Source organism: Mastigoproctus giganteus, chromosome 3, assembly GCF_048544385.1.
Source record: "Mastigoproctus giganteus isolate SK-2022 chromosome 3, ASM4854438v1, whole genome shotgun sequence".
Classification (NCBI taxonomy): domain Eukaryota; kingdom Metazoa; phylum Arthropoda; class Arachnida; order Uropygi; family Thelyphonidae; genus Mastigoproctus; species Mastigoproctus giganteus.
Genome location: NC_143577.1, coordinates 192,567,819 through 192,591,398, shown reverse-complemented (window position 1 = coordinate 192,591,398; position 23,580 = coordinate 192,567,819). Strand labels below are relative to the sequence as shown.

The following is a 23,580-nucleotide window of genomic DNA, read 5'->3' as shown; positions in this document are numbered from 1 at the left end:
ATGGGATTCTTCCTCTTGCTCAGAATAATCACCTGAGAGGGCATAAATTCAAATTGAGGAAAGACAGATGTAGGATAGACGTGCGGAAATTTGCCTTTAGCCAGCGGGTGGTTGGTTGGTGGAACAGACTTCCATCCCTTGTCGTGGAAGTTGATAGCCTAAATAAGTTTAAGGCTCAGCTGGACAGGTACAGAGGGGTGAAGTGGAAGTGGTTTTTTCTTTTTTTTGGCTGATGCTGCATAAGCTTGCTTTCTTGCATCAAATGCCTCTACTAATGCTAATGCTGTCATAAGACAGGGGTGACTGGGAGCAATAGTGTTTGGAAAAAAAGGAGGAAGGGGAAAAGTAAGGAAAGAAAGAGGAAGAAGCTAATCAGACCTGGCAATATAAAACAACACATACAAGAGATATGCTAACACTTATCAATTGCAAAGTTGCAGACTCCATAATCAGATGGATGTGGGTCCCTTTACTACGATTCATAATGAACATATGAAGTGCTTTAAGCCATGAATGCTGGCAGAAATCACACAAGTAGTCAGTAACCTTGACGTCCTGGCAGGGATCAGGATTGTGCTGCTCACAGTATGGTTTTCTAGCCTTCTAGCTGTTTTGCCAATTGTAGCATACTTCACAATCTGTGCATATAATGTGATAAGCAGAGCCATCCTGCTAAGAGTAAAGCAATAGATGACTTCACCTAAGAAACAACAGACTGGAGTTTATTGCCATAGAGTTGTATTCCTTAAATTACAGAGAGTAATTACAGACCAGTTAGTTTAACTTCTGTTCTGATGATGAAAATGATGCAGTCAATGGTTAAAGATGCATTGCAGGATAATCTAGACAAGACTGCAGCAATAATTCAGACACAGCATGGGTTTATTAAGGGAAAGTATATGATATCATATACTTGGATTTCAGGTGAGCTTTTGGCATTGTTGCACAAGGAAGATTACTGTACAAATTAGAGCAGTATGGTATTAAAGGTAAGTTGCTACAATGGATAAAAGAGTGGTTGAGTGGGAGAAGACAGAGAGTGGTAATCAGTGGACACTGCTCTTTGTGGACTACTGTTATTAGTGGAGTCTCAGGGTTCAGCATTGGGCCCATTGTTGTTTTGTATATTTATCAAGGATATTGATGAAAGTACCGTATTTCCCCATGTATAAGACGCACCTTTTTTCGAAAAATTTGGGGTCTAACAACTGGGTGCATGTTATACAGTGGTTGTAGATTTTTTTACTTGCATTTCCCGCCTTTTCGCGCTTATTGTCTTTGCGCTCATTGTTTCGCACTTGTTACTGGTATATTAGGTTACGTTTTGCCATGTTCTGCTCAGAAAAGATTTTCGTATAGTGCTGAATTCAAGTTATGAGGAGTTGCATGAATTTTATGACGAATAAAACTTGAGTTCAATAACTTTATGTAATACATTTTTTTTCAAATTTTGGGCCCCAAAATTAAGGTGCGTCTTATACATGGGGAAATACGGTATATCAGGCTTAGTGTCAAAATTTGCAGATGATATAAAGGTTGGCAGGGTTGTTAATGACAGTGCGCTACTGCAACAGGATCTAGAAAATTTGGGTAGATAGGCTCAGAAGTGGCAACTGAAGTTTAACATTAACAAATGCAAAGTACTGCATATGGTTAGAAGTAACCCCAGAGAAACGTACCAACTGTGTGGTACAACACTTAAGGTGGTAGAAAATGAAAAAGACCTGGGCGTAATTGTGCAGTCAGATATGAAGTTTTCTGAGCAATGCAGACAGGCTGCAAGGGCAGGTCATGGGGTTTTGTCAATGATATATAGGAATTTTGCTAGCAGGGAAAAGGAGGTGATTGTCCCTCTGTATAAGGCAATGGTCAGGCCATGCCTTGAGTACTGCGTACAGGTCTGAAGGCCTCATTTTAGGAAGGATGTAGAGTTGCTTGAGCTTGTACAGAGAAGGGCAACAAGATTGGTAAGGGGAAAGAAGAGGTCCTCTTACCAGGAAAGGCTTAGGTTCTGCAAATTGTAGCAGCTGGAGGCTAGGCACCTGCGAGGTGATTTGATTGAGGTGTATAAGGCCTTGAACATGTTGAGTATGCTGAATTCTGATGGGATTCTCCTGCTTGCTCAGATTATGAATCTGAAGGGGCATAAATTCAAATTGAGGAAAGACAGTTGTAGAACAGATGTGTGGAAATTTGCCTTTAGCCAGCGGGTGGTTAATTGCCAGAATAAACTTCCATCTGTCATTGTGGAAGTTGATAGTTTAAACTTGACAAACTTTTAGAGGGAATGGTTGTGTGAAATTGTTTGTTTTTTTTGGCTGTTGCTACATAAGCTTATACACTTTCTTTCTTGCATCACATCCCTCTATTACTATTACTAAATGTGACAATTATGTAGACCCCTAGCAAGGAACTCAGAGATACCCAGATAGTGGGGAATTTATCTAGATAAAATAAGCTCAATATCATATGAAAGTTAGTCTGAATCAAATGCAGAGTGTTTCTCCAGTCTGCAGGAATCATTTGAGCTTAATGATGATTTCATTAACAGTAAAATAGTTTGATACACTCACATGCTACTGCCTTTTTTGTGCATGATATTAAATTGTGTTAGTCAGTAAATAGTTTAATAGTCCTAATCATGTTTGTTTGCTTATTTTTAAATTTAGCTAGAGATTTTGTAAGTTACCACTTAATATTCACAAAGCTTTTGTATCAATCACTTGGCCCAAATGTTGTATAACTAATTGTGGAATTGTAGGGTTTTAATTGTAGTAAATAAGTAGCTCAAAGGTTTTAATCACATAGGTTGGCATATATTTGTTGTTTTAGGTAAGAAATTTTATTTCTAATAAGACTATAGTAATTTAAAACTCTACAAACATAATAGTATAGTGTAATGCATATAACATAAACTTCTTAGTGTAATTTATATATCTGTCAGTTTAGTGTAGTATTCTCAAATTAAATTAAATTTAAACAGAAATCATGCCTCAGACTAGAGCACAAAGCAAGTAGACTCAAAGTAGTGGGAAGGTGACTGGGGAGAACTGAATGGAATGGTTTCCCTATGATTCATGGTCTTATGAAATGTGCTACTTATGAAATGTTTGCAGACTATCTGAACAGGACATGAACAGCCAAGGAGGATGTCTTTGTGTGTTTAGTGTAAAATGTGTGAGGAAATTAGGTGTGAACTCAGCATTCTGATGGAAATTTATGAGAGCTTGAAGAACAGGGTAGATGCCCTAGAAGGAATTAAAATGGGAGACTCGTGAAGCTCTCAGCTGCCCAACTGAATGCCAGAGCTTACACTTGTGCATTCAGCAATACAGCAGCACTCCCCAAGGCAGAATGCACTGGTCCCACAGGAGGTAGTTACTCTCGGTGCCGTAGCCTAGTGATCAGGCATGCAGGTGCATAAGTACACGTGCCTTGAGTGACCGGGGTTCAAGCCCGTGACTGCTGAATACTGTGCTGTTTCTTGCATTCTGTGTATCCTGTAAACTCCTCTGACCGTTTGGTCGTCCCGGAGTATAAACAGAAAATTTATTTATTTATTGTCAGGGAAATGGGAAATATAATATCTTGTGCAAAAAAGATAGGTGAAATAGGACCACAGTATGTCTGCAAGGGGGTGGGGGGGGCAAGATAAGATGACATTATTGAAATGTATCATCTTTTAGAGCATGAAAGCTGATATTGGCACGTTGACACATTGATACACATTGACACTAATGATACTAAGAGTAGGAGATCTGAAGATTTATTTAAGAAATACAGGGAAATGTTGTGAAATCCTAAATAAATTCATGATAGAAATAGCCACGAGTTTATTTAGGATTAAATTTGAAAGTGTCCGCAATTCTGCTCAGATGTGATAGGAGGGAGTACATGTTGAGGGCCTTATCAATCAATTCAGTTTTGGAGATACTGTGCAAGACTCATTGGGTAGAATTTTTTACAGTGTTGTCTGCTTGTTAACAGGGGGAGACTGTTTTTATAGTGTTGTCTGCTTGTTAACAGGGGGAGACTGTTTTTACAGTGTTGTCTGCTTGTTAACAGGGGGAGACTGTTTTTACAGTGACGAGATACATTTCAATCGAAGGAGTGCAAGAATATTTGCTGATGCTTTGAGTCAGTGTTTTTGTGGATCAGAAAACTGATAGCTTGAAAGAATACACAGACTAATAGATTAACTAGAGTTGCAGGCAGAGGTGGTAGTGATTCTTGCACTGATTCTATTGGAATATACCACAGCCTGGAAAGCAAGGTGTCAGGGATTTCAAGGTCTGCTGTGGGTCATAATGAAACAAGTAAATACATGGGCTGTATTTAAGAGTAAGAACAGATACATCTGTACTTGTATGTACACTAATGCTAGGAGCATAGTAAATAAATTTCATTAATTTGAAGTACTGATTAAGTCATAAAATGTAGATATTGTAGGGATATCGGACCACGTGGTGTCACTCAGATGTAAGGGGTGCAGAATTTGAATATGGGGAGTACAATTTTTATAGACAAGAAAGATAGGAAGGAGGGGAGAGGGGTTATGCTCTTAGTTAAGAAGCATATTAAATCTAAGGCAGCATCCAGTCAAATTGGGTAGCCAATGCAATGTTCAGTCAGTTTGGTGTGACATAACCACTGAGAAAATGAAAATGAGAGCAGGAATGTGTTATAGGCTTAATGACAAAGAAATAGAGTGGACCAGTAAATCCACTATGAAGTATTGATATTGGAACTTGTGAGTTTGTCACTCACACACACTATCAAAACTTTTGTGGATTTATTGAATGACTGTTTCCTACAGCAGCATGTTAGAGAGGCAACAAGAAGAAGCAGTACTCTTGATCTGTTTCTCAGCAGCAATTCTTCAGGCATTAAGAATCATTATGATGTAATCAAACATGATGTTTACCCTGCAGTGAACAGGTAGACAGAAAGGCACATGGTGTCCTATCAGTGATTTATTAAACCTTTGCAAGTGGGGAAATGGATATCATTATTCCTCTATATAAGATTATGTTAAGACTACAATTAAAATATTGTATTTAGGTCTGTGGAAGCTACACTTCTCTCAAAAACTTTTAAAGAGTGGTGTAGCTTTTGTAGCTCTAAAAACTTTTAGAGAGAGTTCAAAGATGGAGTATGTGATTGGCAAGGAGCATTAATCATTGCCCCTGTGAGGGACAGCTTAGAAGGTACAGGTGCAAAACTTGGAAGCTAGGAATCTTAGGGGGAAGAGATAGGGTCCTGACTAAAGTGCATAACATCTTGAAGTAAAAAGAATGGGAGAGGTATATTGGCAGGAGTGACAAGAGTCATAATGCACAAATGTAAATCTTATGGAGTAGCAGAAGGCTAGATCTTGTGAAGTAAGCTCTCATGCAGAATTTTATAGATTGGAATAAATTACTGGATAAGGTGGAAGAAGCTGAGACTGATTAATTTCAAATTAGTTGACTCTTTTGGCAATCAGAAAAGTATGAATAATTGTGGATATTTTTTCCTTTTAATACTAATATCTATTATGGAATTAAGTTATTGTTTTTTGATTTTTTTGAAGAAATGTAAGGGAAATGCTGTATTAGCTTTGTTTCTTGAACAGATAAAAATGAATGCAATCCAAATCCCTGTCGCAATAATGGAACATGTATAGATGCTATTGCTGATTTCATATGTGAATGCAAGTATGGTTGGAAGGGAAAGACTTGTAACTTACGTAAGTATTTTTATTTTCATTTACTGTTTGTGTTCTATAAATTTTCATTCTTTCAATAGAATTAAAATTATGATTCCTGCTTAAATGCGAAATATGTTTCCTTCTTTCTGTATTTCTTTTCTCTTGTTGTTAAGGTATGTGCGTGCGCACATGCGCACGCACTCTCTCTCTCTCTCTCTCTCTCTCTCTCTCTCTCTCTCTCTCACACACACACACACACACACACACACACACACACACACACACACACACACACACACACACACACACACACACACACACACATTGTCTTCCTCCTTCCATGATTGCTAAAATAAACTTTCTCTTTATACTCTGGGATGGTCTTGTAAGGTCAGAGGAATTTACAAAGTAAAGGCAGGACTATTACTCTATACTTCTAATTGATTGGAGCCGACCGGGCTAGCCGAGTGGGTAAAAAGTACCTGCCTGGCAACCCAAAGGTCGCGGGTTCGATTCCCGCCTCGGGCTTGGATCAAAGTACTGCAAAAACCTTGGGAGGTGCAATGTGGCCACAGAAGCCGATGCGCCAACAACTACCAAAATCAAAAAAAATCAAAATCAAACTAATTGATTGGAGCAATATGGCCTTAGTTGCTAATGCTCCTAAAAACCAAACAACTCAACTCACTTGTAATTGATCACTCACCTACAGTTGTGCCAAGTTTACAAGATAAATAATACAAGAACATCACTGTATTTTGTGGTTCATGTGAATTTTAAAGTATTGCATGAGTAACATTGTACTGATACACTGAACACTCAGCTACAATAGTAATAAGCACTAGGTCATCTGAATTTGTTTATCCATTCTCATACATTAATTATGATAAGAAATAAAAATTAAGATTATTATTATATTTAATACCACTCATATACCATGTGAAATTAATAATGTAGGGATAGTAACATAGGAGAATCATACAGAAGATTAAACTGCAGAATCAAAAAACATAAAAAAGATGTACGATATGGAAGAATCCTAAAGTCTGACACAGCCCTAAATGCATTCCAATGTGGTGACACATGGGATTTCAACAACACTAGAATCCTTTCTGCAGACAACCAGTACAATAGAAATAAATTTAAAGAAGCCTTTTTCATAAAAATGTTTGGTGTCTCATCAATCACCAGAAAACAGAGTTGAATTCAACCCACAATATTTCCACCTTTTCGATAAAAAAAATAGAAGAGGAAATGAAAAACCAGGAAAAGAAAATAATCTAGACATCTGGAAGAGCAGCCCATGTACAACCTTTCCTCCAGACCCCCAGAATCAGCCTGCACACTGATGTCCAGAGTATGAGAGCAAAGGCCACCCCAGGCCTCCACTACACAAGAACCACCGGATCTAGGATAAAAAAATTGGCACCATTCTGTTGGCTAATGAATTTAATCTCTCACCTATAAATTAACTGCTGGCAGCAACTATTGCCTGGATGCAAATCAGGTTTCTGGCAGCATCAGCAAGTAAGAATTTTAATCTTTATGTATTTGGATTTACTTAAATTAATATCTGTTTTCTGTTGCAACAGTAATTCAAACTTAATACTTTAGACTTAAAATTCACAATTAATTAATAATTTTGTAATTGTTATTGTAATATTGTAATATAGTCAAATTTGTAACCCTTTCTATTGTTCTGTCCCCCAACAGATGGATATTGGCAAGATGCCTGAAATGGCACCTTAATATATAGTGGTTTAGGCAATTGTTTAATAAACTATATTATTAATTTTACGTGGTATGTGAGTGGCATTAAATATAGTAATAATCTTAATGGAAAACAACCACATAATGTCCTTCCCTAACTATATAAAGAAAAATTAGATCAGTGCCAATTCCCAAAAATCAGATATACTTGTGATATATCAAAATATAATTCCTCTTTTCTTTTATATAAGATTCTCATTACGAATGTGACACTTGTTTCACTGTTTTGATTAATTTTGACACAGTAATATTTCACTTTTATTAACTCATCATCTGAATTGCATGATGGGGACAAGTACAAAGTTGTGTATTTTTGATTGTTTGCTTGCAGTGTTATAATTGAACTTATCTACAGTATATTGAAAAATTCATTTTTTATAAAAATTTAATTATATTTTATTTTTGTCTTTTTCATATTACTCTCAGCTACTCTCAGTACTGCTTCTATATCAGTTCAAATTCACAGGGTGGTTCTTCATTGGACATCATTTATTCCCCTTAAGGCTTTCCACTGCTACCATAATTTCCATTTTTTGTTCTTCTTTCTCTTTCATTCTCATTACAAGTTTTTTATATGCAGAAGAAGCAATATTTGTGTTATGTTTATGTCAAGAAAGGTTAGAGGGTTAGGTTTATGTTATGTTTTCTATTTACAACTTTTAACCTTTCTTGGCATAAGCACAGATATGCAATCTTGTCTAGAAATTTGAGGGACAGAAGGACTGAAGTTATATATGTTGTTTTTTTTTTTTTTTTTTCCCACTGGAGAATTAACTGGAAATAAGCATTTAAAGATCTGGCAGATGACATTCAAAGTTTTAGCTTTGTGCAGAACTGGAAAGTAGTATAGTAACATCAACAGAATTATGGATAGGGTTTCCAATTAACAAGAAAAAGTCATTAATACTCAGAAGAAAAAGAGTAAGTAAAAGAACAGAACCTTGGGGAACTCCATTGGTTGAAGAGTTAGAAGATAGAGAGCCATCTACCATCACATGCAGTGAATGATCAGTGAGAAAACTGGCACCCAGTTTCAAAAAACTGAAGGAAGGCCATAAGATGGAAGCTTGCATAGACAAGACCATATGATGTAAACACAATCAAAAGCCTTAGAACTACTATCAAGAGCAAATATTAAACTTCTTACTGAAGTAAGTGCAGCAGGGTGATTAGCCTTTCTAACTCTTTTTAACCAATTACCTGGTATTAGTAGTGAAAAATTATGCAGGAAGCTTATACAGCTTCAGAAAAAAACAAAACAAAACATATCCCATTAGTAGATAATGATCATGCAGTCATTAATTGGAAGATGAAGAAAGATATTGCAGTAGTTAAAGATGAAGGCAATATATAAAGGCATGGGTTTTAATTTCAGAAGATGAGACTATGACAATTTAAGCCACTGTATGGCATCTATTAATTGGGCAGATTGCAGAGTGAGGACGAATACATTTGAATTATGGAATATCTTTAAAGCAAAAATCACAGAAGTCATGAATGCATACATATCACTCAGAAAATATTGCATGACCATAGTTTCTAAGGGATGAATGCAGAGGTAGCCATTTTAAAAGAGCAGAAAAAAGATAGCATGGGATACTTAACAGAGTGACAAAAAGTACTGAAGTCTAGAACAGCTACAAGTTGATCTGCAGTTATGCCACATATAAGGTTAGGGAGGCTAAGGCTGCATGTGAAAAAGCCCTGGATAAGAGAGCAAATAATGGGGACAAGGAATTTTTCATGTATGTGAAAAAAGTGAATCAAATTCAACCCTTGTGTATTGGATATCTTAGATAATCTAGCTGATGTTGATGTTACTGATGAATTGAATAGGTACTATTCATTATATAGGTACTATTCATTATATAGGTACTATTCAGTAAATGAATTGAATAGTACTATTCATTATATTATATATACATTGCATTGATCTTTACTGAAGAAACACCCTTCATGCTGAGAAAAGACTGTTCAAGTCAGACTGACCCACATGAAATTAGTGATTTCGAAATTTCAGATGACTGTTTATTAGAAAAACTTCAAACATAAAGGCAAGTAAGGCTCCCAGAGTTGATGGCATATACCCAGTAATTTTGAGGGAGGCTGCCAGAAAGTGTGTTGATCCATTGAAGTTAATTATGAGGACATCTTTAGGGTTAATAGAGAGATCCCTTTGGACTGGAAAAGGGCCAACGTATCAGCAATATATAAAGGTCGTTCAAAGAGTGAAGTCGGTAACTAGAGATGAGTTAGTCTGACTTTAGTGGTAGGGGAAATCTTAGAGGCAATGATTAAGAATGCAATCCAGGGATATTTAGATAGAAATGGCATTCTGAATAACATGCAACATGGTTTTATTAAGGGAAAATCATGTAACTAACTTAATAAGCTGTTTTAGTACAGTTACTCATGAGCTAGAGTAAGGAACAATATTTTGACATAGTTTATTTGGATTTTAGCAAAGCATTTGACTCAGTCCCTCATGAGAGGTTCTGTATAAGCTGGAATTACTGCAAATATTCTAAGATGGATTACTGGGTAGCTGCAGGCAAAAGGCAGAGGGTTGTGATTAATGGATATTCTTCAGATTGGTATAACATCAGAAATGGGTTCCCCTAAGGATCAGTTCTTGGACCACTATAGTTTCTGATTTTCATAAACAACATCTACAAAAGGATAAAATGATGTAGAGACGATAATTATCAGTGCCCAGCAACACTCACTTGAACATGCTTCAACAATGGTCAGAAAAGTGGCAGAAAAATGCAGGGTATTGCACTTTGGGTATGGCAACCCCAAAATAAATTATACACTTTATGCGGTTGAATTGAAATCAGTAGAGGAAGAAAGGGATCTGGAAGTTATGATATGAGCAGATGAAGTTTTCTGAGCAGTGTAAACATGCACCCAGGAAAGTCAATAGTGTCCTATCGATGATTTTTCAAACATTATTCTGTAGGGACAGGGAGGTCATAATCCTACTAAGGCAATTTTATGACCGCATTTGGAATACTGTGCCCAGCTATAGAGACCTAGTAATAGTAATCACTCCTTCAGGATGACTTGAACATGCTTCAACAATGGTCAGAAAAGTGGCAGAAAAATGCAAGGTATTACACTTGAGGTATGGCAACCCCAAAATAAATTATACACTTTATGTGGTTGAATTAAAATCGTAGAGGAAGAAAGGGATAGCTATGATATGAGCAGATATGAAGTTTTCTGAGCAATGTAAACATGCAGTCAAGAAAGTCAATAGTGTCCTATCGATGATTTTTCGAACATTATCCTGTAGGGCTAGAGAAGTCATAATCCTACTAAGGCAATTTTATGACCGTATTTGGAATACTGTGTCCAACTATAGAGACCTAGTAATAGTAATAGAGGCATGTGATGTAAGAAAGCAAGCATATGAGCTTATGTAGCATTAGCCAAAAAAAAAAAAAAAAAATACACACAAGCATTCCCTCTAAATGTTTGTCCAGTTCCTCCTTGAATTTGTTTAAGCTATCAACTTCCACAACAACAGATGGAAGTTTGTTCCAGCAATTTTAATCTCATCTGAAAAAAGACATTGAGTTTCTTGAAAGGGTCCAAAGATGGGCAACTCTCATTGTGAGATCAGCAAAAAGGGCAACCGTATAAGGAAAGAATGATTGTGGGCTACAGAGCTTGGCAACCAGGCACCTCAGAGGAGACCTGATTGAGGTTTATATGGCTCTGAGAAGGGTTTCTAAAACGAATGAAGGTGGAATTTTCACTGTTATAAAGAATTCCAGAAATAAATCATTATTGACTCTACGTCATCTACAAATTTTGATATCATGCTTTTTATCCTTTCGTAGATGTTGTTTATGAAAATCAGAAACAATAGTGCTCTAAGAACTGATCCTTAGGGGAACCCATTTCTGATGTTATACCAATCTGAAAAAATATAAATAGAAATAAAGAATTCTAAGAAATAAAGGCCATAAATTCGAATTACAGGAAAAAAAGGTTTAGACTAGATTCTTGGAAGTTTTCTTTTAGCTAGCAAATTGCTGATTACTGGAACAAGTTCCCTCCACAGGTAGTTGAGCCTGACAGTCAAAGGTCAACTGGATAGTTACCCTCGTGAGGAGGGAAGTGCATAATTTGTTGTTTCTCATCTTTTTTTTTTTTTTCCCTGCCAATGCATAAAAAGCTTGTGGCCTCCTTGCACGTTTCTCCCTCTGTGCATCTTCTCCCCCTTAGGAAGTACTACACAAATCCCACCCACACAGCTAACTATCACATGACCATCATATGACGAAGTTTCGGTGAATACTACTTCTTGAATGCAATACAGAAATCTTTGATAATTGAACATGAATAAAATATGAGTTACGTATGCTACCTAACTTGTTTTCTTTAGTATGTGGATTATATTGTATTTAGAGAAACAGTTTGCACATCTAATAATGGATAAGGCCTGTGGTGTGTGCATATTGGCAGCACTGATTTCTGCATCTGTAGCTAAGGTGTCATTCTAGTCTTAATCTGTTGGCTAGTTATACAGTAAAAGCTATTTATAGTAACTTCTCCAGTGGAATGAGGAAAAAAATGATCATTTTATCAATATTTCATATCACCTGAAGAGAAAGAAAGGTTTTAACATTTAATGCAATTCTACTAATTCAATATAGTATAATCTAATTCAGAATAGGTAAAATCAGAATCAAACAAGAAAATGAAGATTGTACACTTTGTATCAATTGTACGGTGTAGTAAGATTAATTTGCAAATTACGTATATACTGTAATTTAGCGCAACTGCATCTTTACTACCTAGCTGAATTTTAAGAGGAAACCAAAGTTTGTATGTTAGGTGTCATCATTATAATATCCCATATTGAAATCCTTCACAAGTTGCCTTCCCCTTGTACTTTGAATAAGCAAACTTCCATTAGAGAAGTCTACTGTTACTTATTCTCACTTGAGTGTCAGATGGTGCCATTTCAAAGCTGTTTGGCCTCTCATCAATGGGGAGGTAGGTACTCAGAGATATAAGCACTGATGACCAAGTTGTGGCTTATTTACATAATATGAGAGATGCCAAAAGGTGTGCTTGTTAATAAAATTTTAGGGTTGAAAGCCTCAAACTATGACATTGTTTAATACAGTTGCACAGTGGCAGCAGATTCAGGGTAGGGGCACATGCCCCACCTGTCATTTTTCAGAAAATATACACCAATCGTTTAAATTCCCTTTAGCTACAAAAAAAATTATTTTTCATCGTTAACATAGCATTTTATCTATTTTTGCATTGTGGCTCAGCTATTTTCAGCTGACTACAGTTGGCAACACTGATACTAATGTGATTGCCCACAAAATGGTGCCCCCTGTCACAAATGGTGCCCCCTCCTGTAATTTTTTCCCGAATCTGCCACTGCAGTTGCATCACTGCCACATAGTTGAATTTTAAAACAAACCGAAGTTTCTATGTTAGGTGTCATCATCTCATATTGTAAAATACTTCACAAAGTTGCCATCTTATACATTGAATTAGTAACACTTCCCCATTATAGAAGTCTACTGTTAATTATCCTCAGTTGAGTATCACTACCCAGATACTCAACTGAGGCAATGTTTTTAAGCTATTTGGCTCTCATTTAAAAGAGTTGCAACTTGGTCATCAGCTCTTATATCTCTGACTACCTGCCCACTCATGAAAGGCCAAATAGCTTTGAAATGGTGCTAACTGGGTGGTGGCACTCAACTGAGATTAAATAACAGTACACTTCCCTAATGGAGAAGTGTTATTTATTCAAAGTATAAGAGGAAGGCAACTTGCTGTGAAGGATTTTGATATGAGATGTTATAATGATGTACTTTAAACATGTATAATGTACAAACTTTGGTTTGTCTTAAAATTCCACTATGTAGTAATGATGCAATTGCACTAAACAATGACATAGTTTGAATTTTATGTAGTGTGAGGTTATCTGTCCTAAAATATTATTAATACATACAATAATTATATAGTAGTACATACAGTATATACAGTATCTATGTATATGTGTACAAACTAACATATATATCAAAGGCTAATCAAAGACAGGGGAAATGCTTTCAAACTTAAAGATCAAATCTGAATGTGCTGTTTCAGTGACAAAGCATGTTTTAAAAGAGAATTACAAAGGCACATGATAGCAGCTGATTAACTTTAGCAATTAGGCTGAGCCTGAATAAAATGACATACAAGTTCTAATCCTTGATGAGCATCTTTCAATGAAACTTCTTTCTCAACCACAGTAGGGTCCTCTTCTTCATTATCACTACAAATTTCATGCTCTATTATGTCTGTGATTAGTTCTTCTTCATTTGTACACATCCTGAAACATACCATGTCTGCATCCACTGGCATATTCTATTAGCATTAGTTGAGGCATATGATGCAAGAAAGCAAGCTTATACAGCATCAGCCAAAAAAAAAAAACCCTTCTAATTTCACCCATCCAGTAACTCCAAATGTTTATCTAGTTCAGCCTTAAATTTATTTAAGCTATCACCTTCCACAACAGATGGAAGTCTTTTCCAGCAATCAACTACCTGCTGGCTAAAGGCAAATTTCTGCACATATATTCTACAACTGTATTTCCTCAATTTGAATCTGCACCCCCCTCAGGTTCTTAATTTGAGCAAGTGGACGTATCACATCAGCATTGAGCCTGCTCAAACCATTCAAGGCCTTATACATCTCAATCAGATCACCTCACAGGTGCCTAGTCTCCAGATGCTGCAACTTGCAGGATTTAAGCCTTTCTTCGTAAATACTTCCCTTTTTCCTCTCACCAATCTTGTTGCCCTCCTCTGTACTCATTCTAGCAACTCTATATCCTTCCTAAAATGAGGTCTCCAGACCCAACACAGTACTCAAGGTGTGGCCTGACCATTGCCTTATACAAATGGATAATCACCTCCTTGTCTCTTCTAGCAAAATTCCTATATAATTGACAAAATTCTATGACCTGTTTTGGCAGCCCATCTGCACTGCTCAGCAAACTTCATATCTGACTCCAGGTCTTTTTTATTCTCCACCTCCCTGAGTGTAGTACCACACAGTTGGTACATTTCTCTTGGGTTACTAATACCCATATACAGTACTTTGCATTTGTCAATGTTAAATTTCAGTTATCACTTCTCAGCCCATCTGCCTAACTTTTCTAGATCCTGTTACAGTAGCATACTGTCTTTACTGTAATTAACAACCCTGCCAACCTTTGTATCATCTGCAAACTTGGACATTAAGCCTGATATACTTTCATCAATATCATTGATAAATACACAAAACAACAATGGGCCCAGCACTGAACCCTGGGGAACTCCACTAATCACATTTGTCCATGAAGAGCAGTGTCCATTTATTACCACTCTCTGCTGTCTCCCACTCAACCATCCCTTTATCCATTGCAGCAAGTTGCGCTTAATGCCATACCACTCCAATTTGTGCAGCAGTCTTCCATGTGCAACAGTATCAAAAGCTTTCCTGAAATCCAATTATGTGATATCAAAATTATTTTTTCATCCAGTTTCTTTGTGACCACATCGTAGTAACCAATCAAATTTGTCAGACGAGACTTCCCCTTAACAAACCCATGCTGTGTCTGAACTATTACTGCAGTTTTGTCTAGGTGTTTCTGTATCACCTCTTTAACCAGTGACTCCATTATTTTCCCCGGAACAGAAGTTAAACTAACAGGTCTATAATTATTTTTGTCACCCTTTGCACTGCCTTTGTGAATTGGGGATACATTTGCACATCTCCAGTCCATGAGGAGACCTCCCCTGACTCTAAGGATGCTCCCACATTTCCTCTAAGTTTAAGAGATTCCTTTAATTTTAAGAATACATCCTTAAAAATTTCCTCACTTTTATCTTACTGTTCTTTACAATTCATAAAGGATAAAGCATTCAGAGCTTTATTCAACAAATCTGGCATGTTTGAAGTAATTTTTCATCAACTTCATCCCATACTGAAACATACAAGTATGTTGCCTGCAGCACATCAATTTTACATTAAGTTTTGTTTTCAAGGCACAATTTTGTTTAATATCATTTTTTAATAGTTGTTTTTAAAGCACTAGATTACACTTTGATCAAGTGCCAGAAGAATAGATGTCATGTTAGGCATCAGTTACTCAGCAGTAATTGTGTAAGCCATTTACTTGGCAATGAGGGGTTATCCACAAACAGAAGAATTTTTCTATTCTCTTCATCTCATCTTGTGATCCAAGTCTTTGTAATCTATTCTTTGTAAATTCTCAATTACATCCAAGCCTTTTGATTTGCTTAATATATAGTTGGCAGTTTCTTCAAACCTTTAAAGCATTGAAGTTTCTGGGCTTTTCTAGTGATTAAGAAAGAAAGCTCCTCCATACCCAAACATGTTTGCCCCTAGGAGAATGGTAATCTATTGTTTTGCATTTTTTTATTTTTTTTATTTTTAAACAATTCTCCTTCCATTCCTTTGTAATTTTAATGTTAACTGCTGCACTTTCTTTGCACACATTTTTTAAAGACAGCTCAAGAAGAGTCTTAAATTTCTGGATCTTTTTTTTTTTTTTAATGTTTGGGGTTTATATATAAAAATAATGGTCCAAAAATTTAAGACTCTTCATGGGCTGTCTTTCCATCCTTCCATTCATTGAGACTTAATCTTAGATATTCGTCTGATGTGCAAATAATTTAGCCTTATTTTTTAAAAGGTTTCCATCTATGGGAACATTTTATTTATTTCTTTTCTGGATCCAGGTACTTCTCCCTTTGTGCTCTGCTCTTACCCAGTGTAGCAGATTTTTCTAAGCATTTAATCTTTTTTCAATCTTTCAGAATGGTGAACAGTGCAATCTTAGGAATGCCAAACTGTTTAGCAAATGTCAGCTTCAGAATGCATGCCATTATCTACACTTTGTAAAATCAAATATTAATTTCATCATTGATTGTCGAAACTGCCTGCTTCACAGGAGCCATGTTGTTAAACACAATTTATACATACTGTATAATGAAATTAGGTTCTAGTTTCATTATGCCGACAAGCATGAGAAATTGCTAACATGTGTGAGAAATCTCCAATAAGTGATTTCTCCTGGTCAGCCTGCAAGCATGTCGTCAGTAAATAAACATTCTTTCATTTTAAAATGTGAATATTGTGATAAAAAAAGTAAGAAACAAGATAGTGGTGGAAATATTTGTGTCATTATCGAGAATTTGTTCATCTAATAAATGCTATAGGATATAGCATTTATTATTTATAATATATCCTATAGTACAATGAATGTAAAATAGCATTAAGTTTATGGGAAATCAGGACCTACCACATAGGTCATTTTAACATACTGGGATATTAAAAAGAGAATTGCTATAAAGAGCTTTGATTGTATTATGATTAGATTCTCCTATGTCCACATAGTGTTTACTTAATAACTGTTGATGCTAATTATTTTTTGGCCGAATTCTCTTTTTTGGCATTATTGCTATGCTGTATTTGTGCATTCTCAATCTGGATTTCAAATGCTGAAAAGCAGAAGCAGTGTAATGTATTCATACATTGACTGCAGACTTGCATGGTATAGAATTTAGTTGATGATATTATTACATTATTTCATGATGGTTTAAAATTAACTTTGATTTAACTAAACAGCTGCATTTCAATTTAGTTTTATATTCTATCCCAAAACCACTTATCTTCTATAAATATCCCAAATTGTACTGGAATTATTTTACCACATGGAATCATTGCAAACTTACCTCGTGAAATGTATTGGAATGTCTTTCAACATTCCAATACATTAAATTCAGAGCAAACCAAGTAGTGCGCTTAATATTTCCAATTTGGTAATCCTCATTTACAAATCCTTGCATAACTAATTCACGAGGTTCTTTATTACATTCATAAACAGCTATGCATTATTTATAAGTATTGATTATTTGAGCATAAAGAACAGATTGTTTATAGAAGAGGAATAACAATTGAAATTACTGGCTCACATTTACCGTACTTTTCCATTTGAATATTGTCTATATTAAATAAATTTTTATTTTATAATATAGTTGAACAGACTATAAGTATTGGAAGTTTTTTATTTTCATTTCATTTTCCATTTCCTGCTGTTATCTTATTATATGTTGTTATTTTCAACTATTTTTTATAACAATTAAATGTTTAAAAAAGTTTTATTTTTTATTTTTGTCATTTGCCTTCTGTAGGTCACAGCCATTGTGACTTTAATACTTGCCAGAATGGTGGTACTTGCATAGATCTAGGAGAAACCTTTGTCTGTCATTGCAAGTCTGGGTGGGAAGGCCATACTTGCCATATAGGTAAATTTGATTCAAGAATTAAACATAGCTAAAATTCTAAATTGCAGGTCATTAAATTGCCAATTACCATTTTAACATAAGGCAGTTGGTGAATTAATTCCTCTTCTTGGACACTATTATTAAATTAATTTGTGGATTTAATTTTACCTCTTTTAGAATTTTTGTGGAAAATTTTATGATTTAAACATTTTTACTTTTTTATTTTTAAACATATTTTAATTTTAGATTTTAGCCAGCTTATCTCACATCCCAAGCTTGCCTGATAAATGATTTGATGCCCATATTGCATGATAATTGATATTGGTCCTTTGCAGGTCTGAGGTGCATTTTGTGGTGGGTAATGGGGTTTGCTGGGGATCTAACTACTGCCTTTTGGAATGAATATTAATATAGGTTATCCATAAGTTATCAGAATGTATTAAAAAAAAAAAGAAAAAAAAAAAAGGATTAATGTAACTCATCCAATTTTACATCATGTTCTCTCTTTGGGACTTAATGCACAGGTTCCAGCAATTTTACCATTGAAAACAATAAAAATTATGTATAAAATACCCCTTTCTTAATACTTTCCTGCAATTTTTTGTTGAATATCCAACAACTGTTAATGCTTTTTATTTTGAGCTTTGATTTCTTATTTGGACAGAGGAAATCATAGGGAGTAAAATAAGAGGAGATGAATGCGAGAGTAAGAGAAGCAGAAAACCAGAACATACACATTATTGATAGTACTGTTATCTGGTTATTCTCATAACCTTTGGTTAGCATCTCATATAAAGTATGTACTTTTTGTTTCTGGAAATAGGTCATTAGCTTGTCTTCAGCTTGTCCCTGTGAAAGGAACAAATAGTGAGTTGGAATTCAATTGTTTTCCATACGTTCAAACATGTAATATTAGCCTTTCCAAGTTTATTTAGTTGAGTACAAATGCTCATGTTGTATTGAATCACTGGAGATAAATTCCTAGGTTGCAACCTTGTAACTCACTTTCACCAAAACTTACAGTTATTTGATATTCATTTTAGTCATTTTCCCAGAACAAGATAAATATAAATGTCAGAACTTTGAATTTCATTACTCAATTATTCAGTTATTCAAGATAATTTTGCATATGATTTTCATTGTATCAGTAGCTCTTGAACCATGTTTTAAACTAATAGAATATGCAGTATATGTGGATTTCATGTGCACTCATTATGAAACATAAAAAAAATCGATATTACTTACTTTCTTTCTTTCTTTCCTAGCAATATTTTGGAAAGTTAGTAATTGCTGTTTTTATAATGTCTGAAAACTACCAGTTTTGACTGACTGCTTAAGTTGGCCAAAATTTGGTAAGGAGAAGTATAGGTATAATGAAGTCAGCAAAGCAATTGCTTACAGTATTGCTCCAGTAATCTCCCATAAAAAAATAAAATAATAATAAGAAATGAGTAAAATAATGAGAAAAAAATAAAAAGAAGCACAGATATTTCACAGAATGTTTTGACCAGTAACTCAAGTGGATACCTCCACATACAGGAATGAAAGGAAAGGCTCTTAGATGATTTTTTATTATTTTTGTTTTAGTTTTTTTATGTGACTAACAAGCTCACTGTCATTTGTCCTGAAATCAGTGCAAAAAATAATTTCTCCACATAATAAAACACAACATCTTGGTCATAATCTCTTATCATGTAATATAGCCATCAAACCATTAATCAGGCAAACTTTGGATGTGAGAAGCTGGTTTTGAGAGTTTCTGATTTCATGAACAAATAAGAAATGCGATGAAAAAGTTCTAGGACTAACTTGGTGTTGTCATGAATGGCATTGTAGCAAGTTGTGACTTTTTTGCAACATTTTGAACATGTTAAACTCACCCAGACACATGAATTGTTGTTTATCTGCAATTATTTCCAATTAGCATGTATTGAATAGCATTAGCATTAGCATTAGCATTAGTAGAGGCATTTGATGCAAGAAAGCAAGCTTATGCAGCATCAGCCAAAAAAAAAAAAAAAAAAAAAAAAAACCACTTCCACTTCACCCCTCTGTTCGTTCAAAATACCTGTCCAGCTGAGCCTTAAACTTATTTAGGCTATCAACCTCCACCACAAGGGATGGAAGTCTGTTCCACCAACCAACCACTCGCTGGCTAAAGGCAAATTTCCGCACGTCTATCCTACATCTGTCTTTCCTCAATTTGAATTTATGCCCTCTCAGGTGATTATTCTGAGCTAGAGGAAGAATCCCATCAGCATTGAGCATGCTTAAACCATTCAAGGCTTTATACACCTCTATCAGATCACCTCGCTGGTGCCTAGTCTCCAGACACTGTAATTTGCAAAACTTAAGCCTTTCTTCGTAAGAGCACCCCTTTGTTCCATTCACTAATCTTGTTGCCCTTCTCTGTACTCGTTCCAGCAGCTCTACATCCTTCTTGAAATGAGGCCTCCAGACCTGTATACAGTACTCTAGGTGTGGCCTGACCATCGCCTTATACAATGGAATAATCACCTCCTTATCCCTGCTGGAAAAATTCCTGTATATCATTGACAATACTCCATGAGCTACTCTTGCAGCCCGTCTGCACTGCTCAGGGAACTTCATATCTGCCTGCACAACCACCCCCAAGTCCCTTTCATTCTCTACCACTGTCAGTGTTGTACCATAGAGTTGATACGTTGCTCTGGGGTTGCTGTTTCCCATGTGTAGTACTTTACATTTGTCAATGTTAAACTTCATTTGCCACCTCTCAGCCCATCTGCTCAACCTTTCCAGATCCTGTTGCAGAAGCATAGTGTCAGTAGTGTCCTTGACAACCCTGCCAACCTTTGTATCGTCTGCAAACTTGGACATTAATCCCGATATACCATCATCAATATCATTTATAAATACAGAAAACAATAATGGACCCAACACTGAGCCCTGAGGGACTCCACTAATAACATCAGTCCACGATGAGCAGTGTCCATTGATTACCACTCTCTGTCTTCTCCCCCTCAACCACCCCTTTATCCATAGCAGCAATTTGCCTCCAATGTCACACTGCTCCAATTTGTGTAGCAGTCTTCCATGTGCAACAGTATCAAAAGCCTTTCTAAGATCCAAGTATATAATATCAAAGTTATTCCCTGCATCCAGTTCTTTTGTGACTGCATCATAGTATCCAATCAAGTTGGTCAGGCAAGACTTCCCCTTAACAAAACCATGCTGTGTCTGAGCTATAACTGAAGTCTTGTCTAAATGATCCTGCAGTGCGTCTTTAACCAGTGCCTCCATTAATTTTCCTGGAACAGAAGTCAAGCTCACAGGTCTATAATTACTTGTGTCAGCCTTTGATCCTCCTTTGTGAATTGGGGTCACATTTGCACATTTCCAGTCTATGGGTACCTCCCCTGAGTCCAAGGAAGCTCTCATAATTATGGCTAAGGGTTTGCTTACTTCCTTTGCTGCCTCCTTTAATATAACTGGATAGATCCCATCCACCCCGGGTGCCTTTCTTGTGTTTATCTTCAACAGTTTCTCCTCCACTTTACTCCCAGTTATTTCAAGATTCTGTAACTTACTGCTAGAGTTGAATACACCTCTGGCATTCCCCTCGCTGAATAACTCCTCATGTGTGAATGTCGATGCAAAATATTCATTTAGTTTGTTAGCCACCTGAGCAGGATCATCAACACTTGACCCATCAATATCAAGTGGACCAATCTGATTCATCCCTTTCCTTCTAGAGTTTACATAAGTAAAGAACTCTTTGCTGTTTTTCTTTGCATCCCTTGCCAAGGATTTCTCGTAATCTGCCTTTGCCTGCCTAACCTCCTTTGTAACTTGGTTGCATATCAACTTGTATCTATCATAGGCTTCTGTGTCATGTGTTAATTTGTAAGTATCCCATGCATTTTTCTTCTCTGCCATATGCCTCATTAGTTCATCTGACATCCATTTTGGCCTAAACCTTGAACAATATTTCTTAGTTGGTATGTAAAGCCTAGTAGCTTCCAAGATAAGTTCTTTGAATGCTTCCCATTTTGAATTTGCTGTTGGTAACATCATCAGTTGGTCCCACTGTATAGAATTTAAATACTGTCTCAGTCCATCGTAGTCGCCTTTACGGAAGCAATAACCCTTCCCTTTACCCCTAATGGTAGTTACCTCTTTGAGTAAATCCCACTTCAGCACACTGTGATCACTGCCACCTAGTGGTTCGTTTATCTGCAGATTCTTAATGCATGAAGAATCACTGCTGATAATCAAATCAAGAGTATTACTCCCTCTAGTTGCCTCCCGAACATGCTGATGTAGAAAACAATCATCCAATAAATCCACAAAAGCCCTGCTAGTGTGTGAGTATCCAGCCCCCAAATTCCAGTCAATATCTGGGAAATTAAAATCTCCCATTATAAGACACTCTGATTTACTGGCCCACTCTATTTCCCTGTACAGTTCCTTATTATACTCATCAGAGTCATTAGGCCTATAGCACACTCCTACTCTCAATTTTGATCTCCCAATGCTTATGTCACACCAAACTGACTCCACACTGCACTGTCCAGCGATGTCGACTGGCTTCACTTCCTTGGTTTTTATGTGTTTCTTAACTAATAGCATAACACCTCCCCCCTTCCTATCCTGTCTATCCTTTCTGTAGACGTTGTACTCCCCAAATTGTAGTTCCGCATCCCTTATATCTGTGTGACACCACGTCTCTGATATCCCAACAATATCTGCCTTCGATGTTTTGAGCAATACCTCAAATTCATCAAATTTATTTACTAAACTCCTAGCATTGGTGTACACGCAAGTATACCTGCACCTGTTTCTATTCTTAGCTACCCTAACACAACCCATGTGTTTACTTGTACCACAATGGCTCCCAGCAGTCTCTGAAATACCATGCATCTTGTTTTTCAGGCTTCTGCTCATTCTAATAGAAGCAGTGCAAGAATCTCTTTCACCTCTGCCAGTGGCTACTGTCAATCTATTGGTCTTTGTCTCCCCCCAAGCTAGCAGTTTTCCGACCCACCTAACACTGCCTCGATAGCATCAGCAAATATTCTTGCACCCTTTCTATTTAAGTGTATCCCATCCCTGTAGAAGTCTCCTGTTAACAAGTACAGTCCAGGCTGAAAAAAATTCTACCCTTTGAGCCTTGCACAATCTTTCCAGGGCCGAATTGATCGACAAGGCTCTCATCATATACTCCCTCCTATCGTGTCTGGGCAGAATTGCAGACACTTTCAAATTCAACCCTAATTCTCGGCTTTTGTTCAACAGTGACCTGTACTTGTTAAGTAATTCTGCCGGTCTCCTACTCTTAATATTATTAGTGCCAACGTGTACAACTATATCACCTTTTGTGCCCTTAAAAGATGATATTCGCTCTACAACGTCATCAACCTTTGCCCCTGGCAGACATACCCTGGTCCTGTTCCACCTATCTTTTTTACAAAGCATGTTCCCCGTTTCCCTGACAATAGAGTCACCAACAACTACTAGTTCCTTCGGGACCAGCGCATTCTGCCTTGGGGGTTGTCTCTGTGTCACGCGATGCCCAAGTGCAAGCTCTGGCGTTGATGTGGGCAGCTGAGAGCTTGATGGGCCCCTCAATTTAGTTTCTTCGAGGGCATCCACCCTGTCCTTCAAGCTCTCATATAGGCCCAAAAGAACGCCGAGTTGTTGCCTGATATCGTTACACTCCTTGCATCGCGCACACACAAAGACATCCCCCTTGGCAGTATCAAGTCCCGTACCCGATTGCTCTGCAAACATCAAGCAAACAGAAAGTATTAGAATAGA

General features: G+C 36.6%; 1 protein-coding gene across 1 annotated transcript in view; it reads left to right on the top strand.

Annotated features, from left to right (window-relative positions):
- Positions 1–23,580, top strand: part of LOC150088530 (protein jagged-1b-like) — a 329,274-nt gene that overhangs the window by 261,992 nt on the left and 43,702 nt on the right. The window contains exons 13-14 of the mRNA XM_090370220.1: positions 5,615–5,728; positions 17,689–17,802. Coding sequence (XP_090226346.1) covers positions 5,615–5,728; positions 17,689–17,802 — 228 coding nt within the window. The remainder of the gene's footprint in view (positions 1–5,614; positions 5,729–17,688; positions 17,803–23,580) is intronic.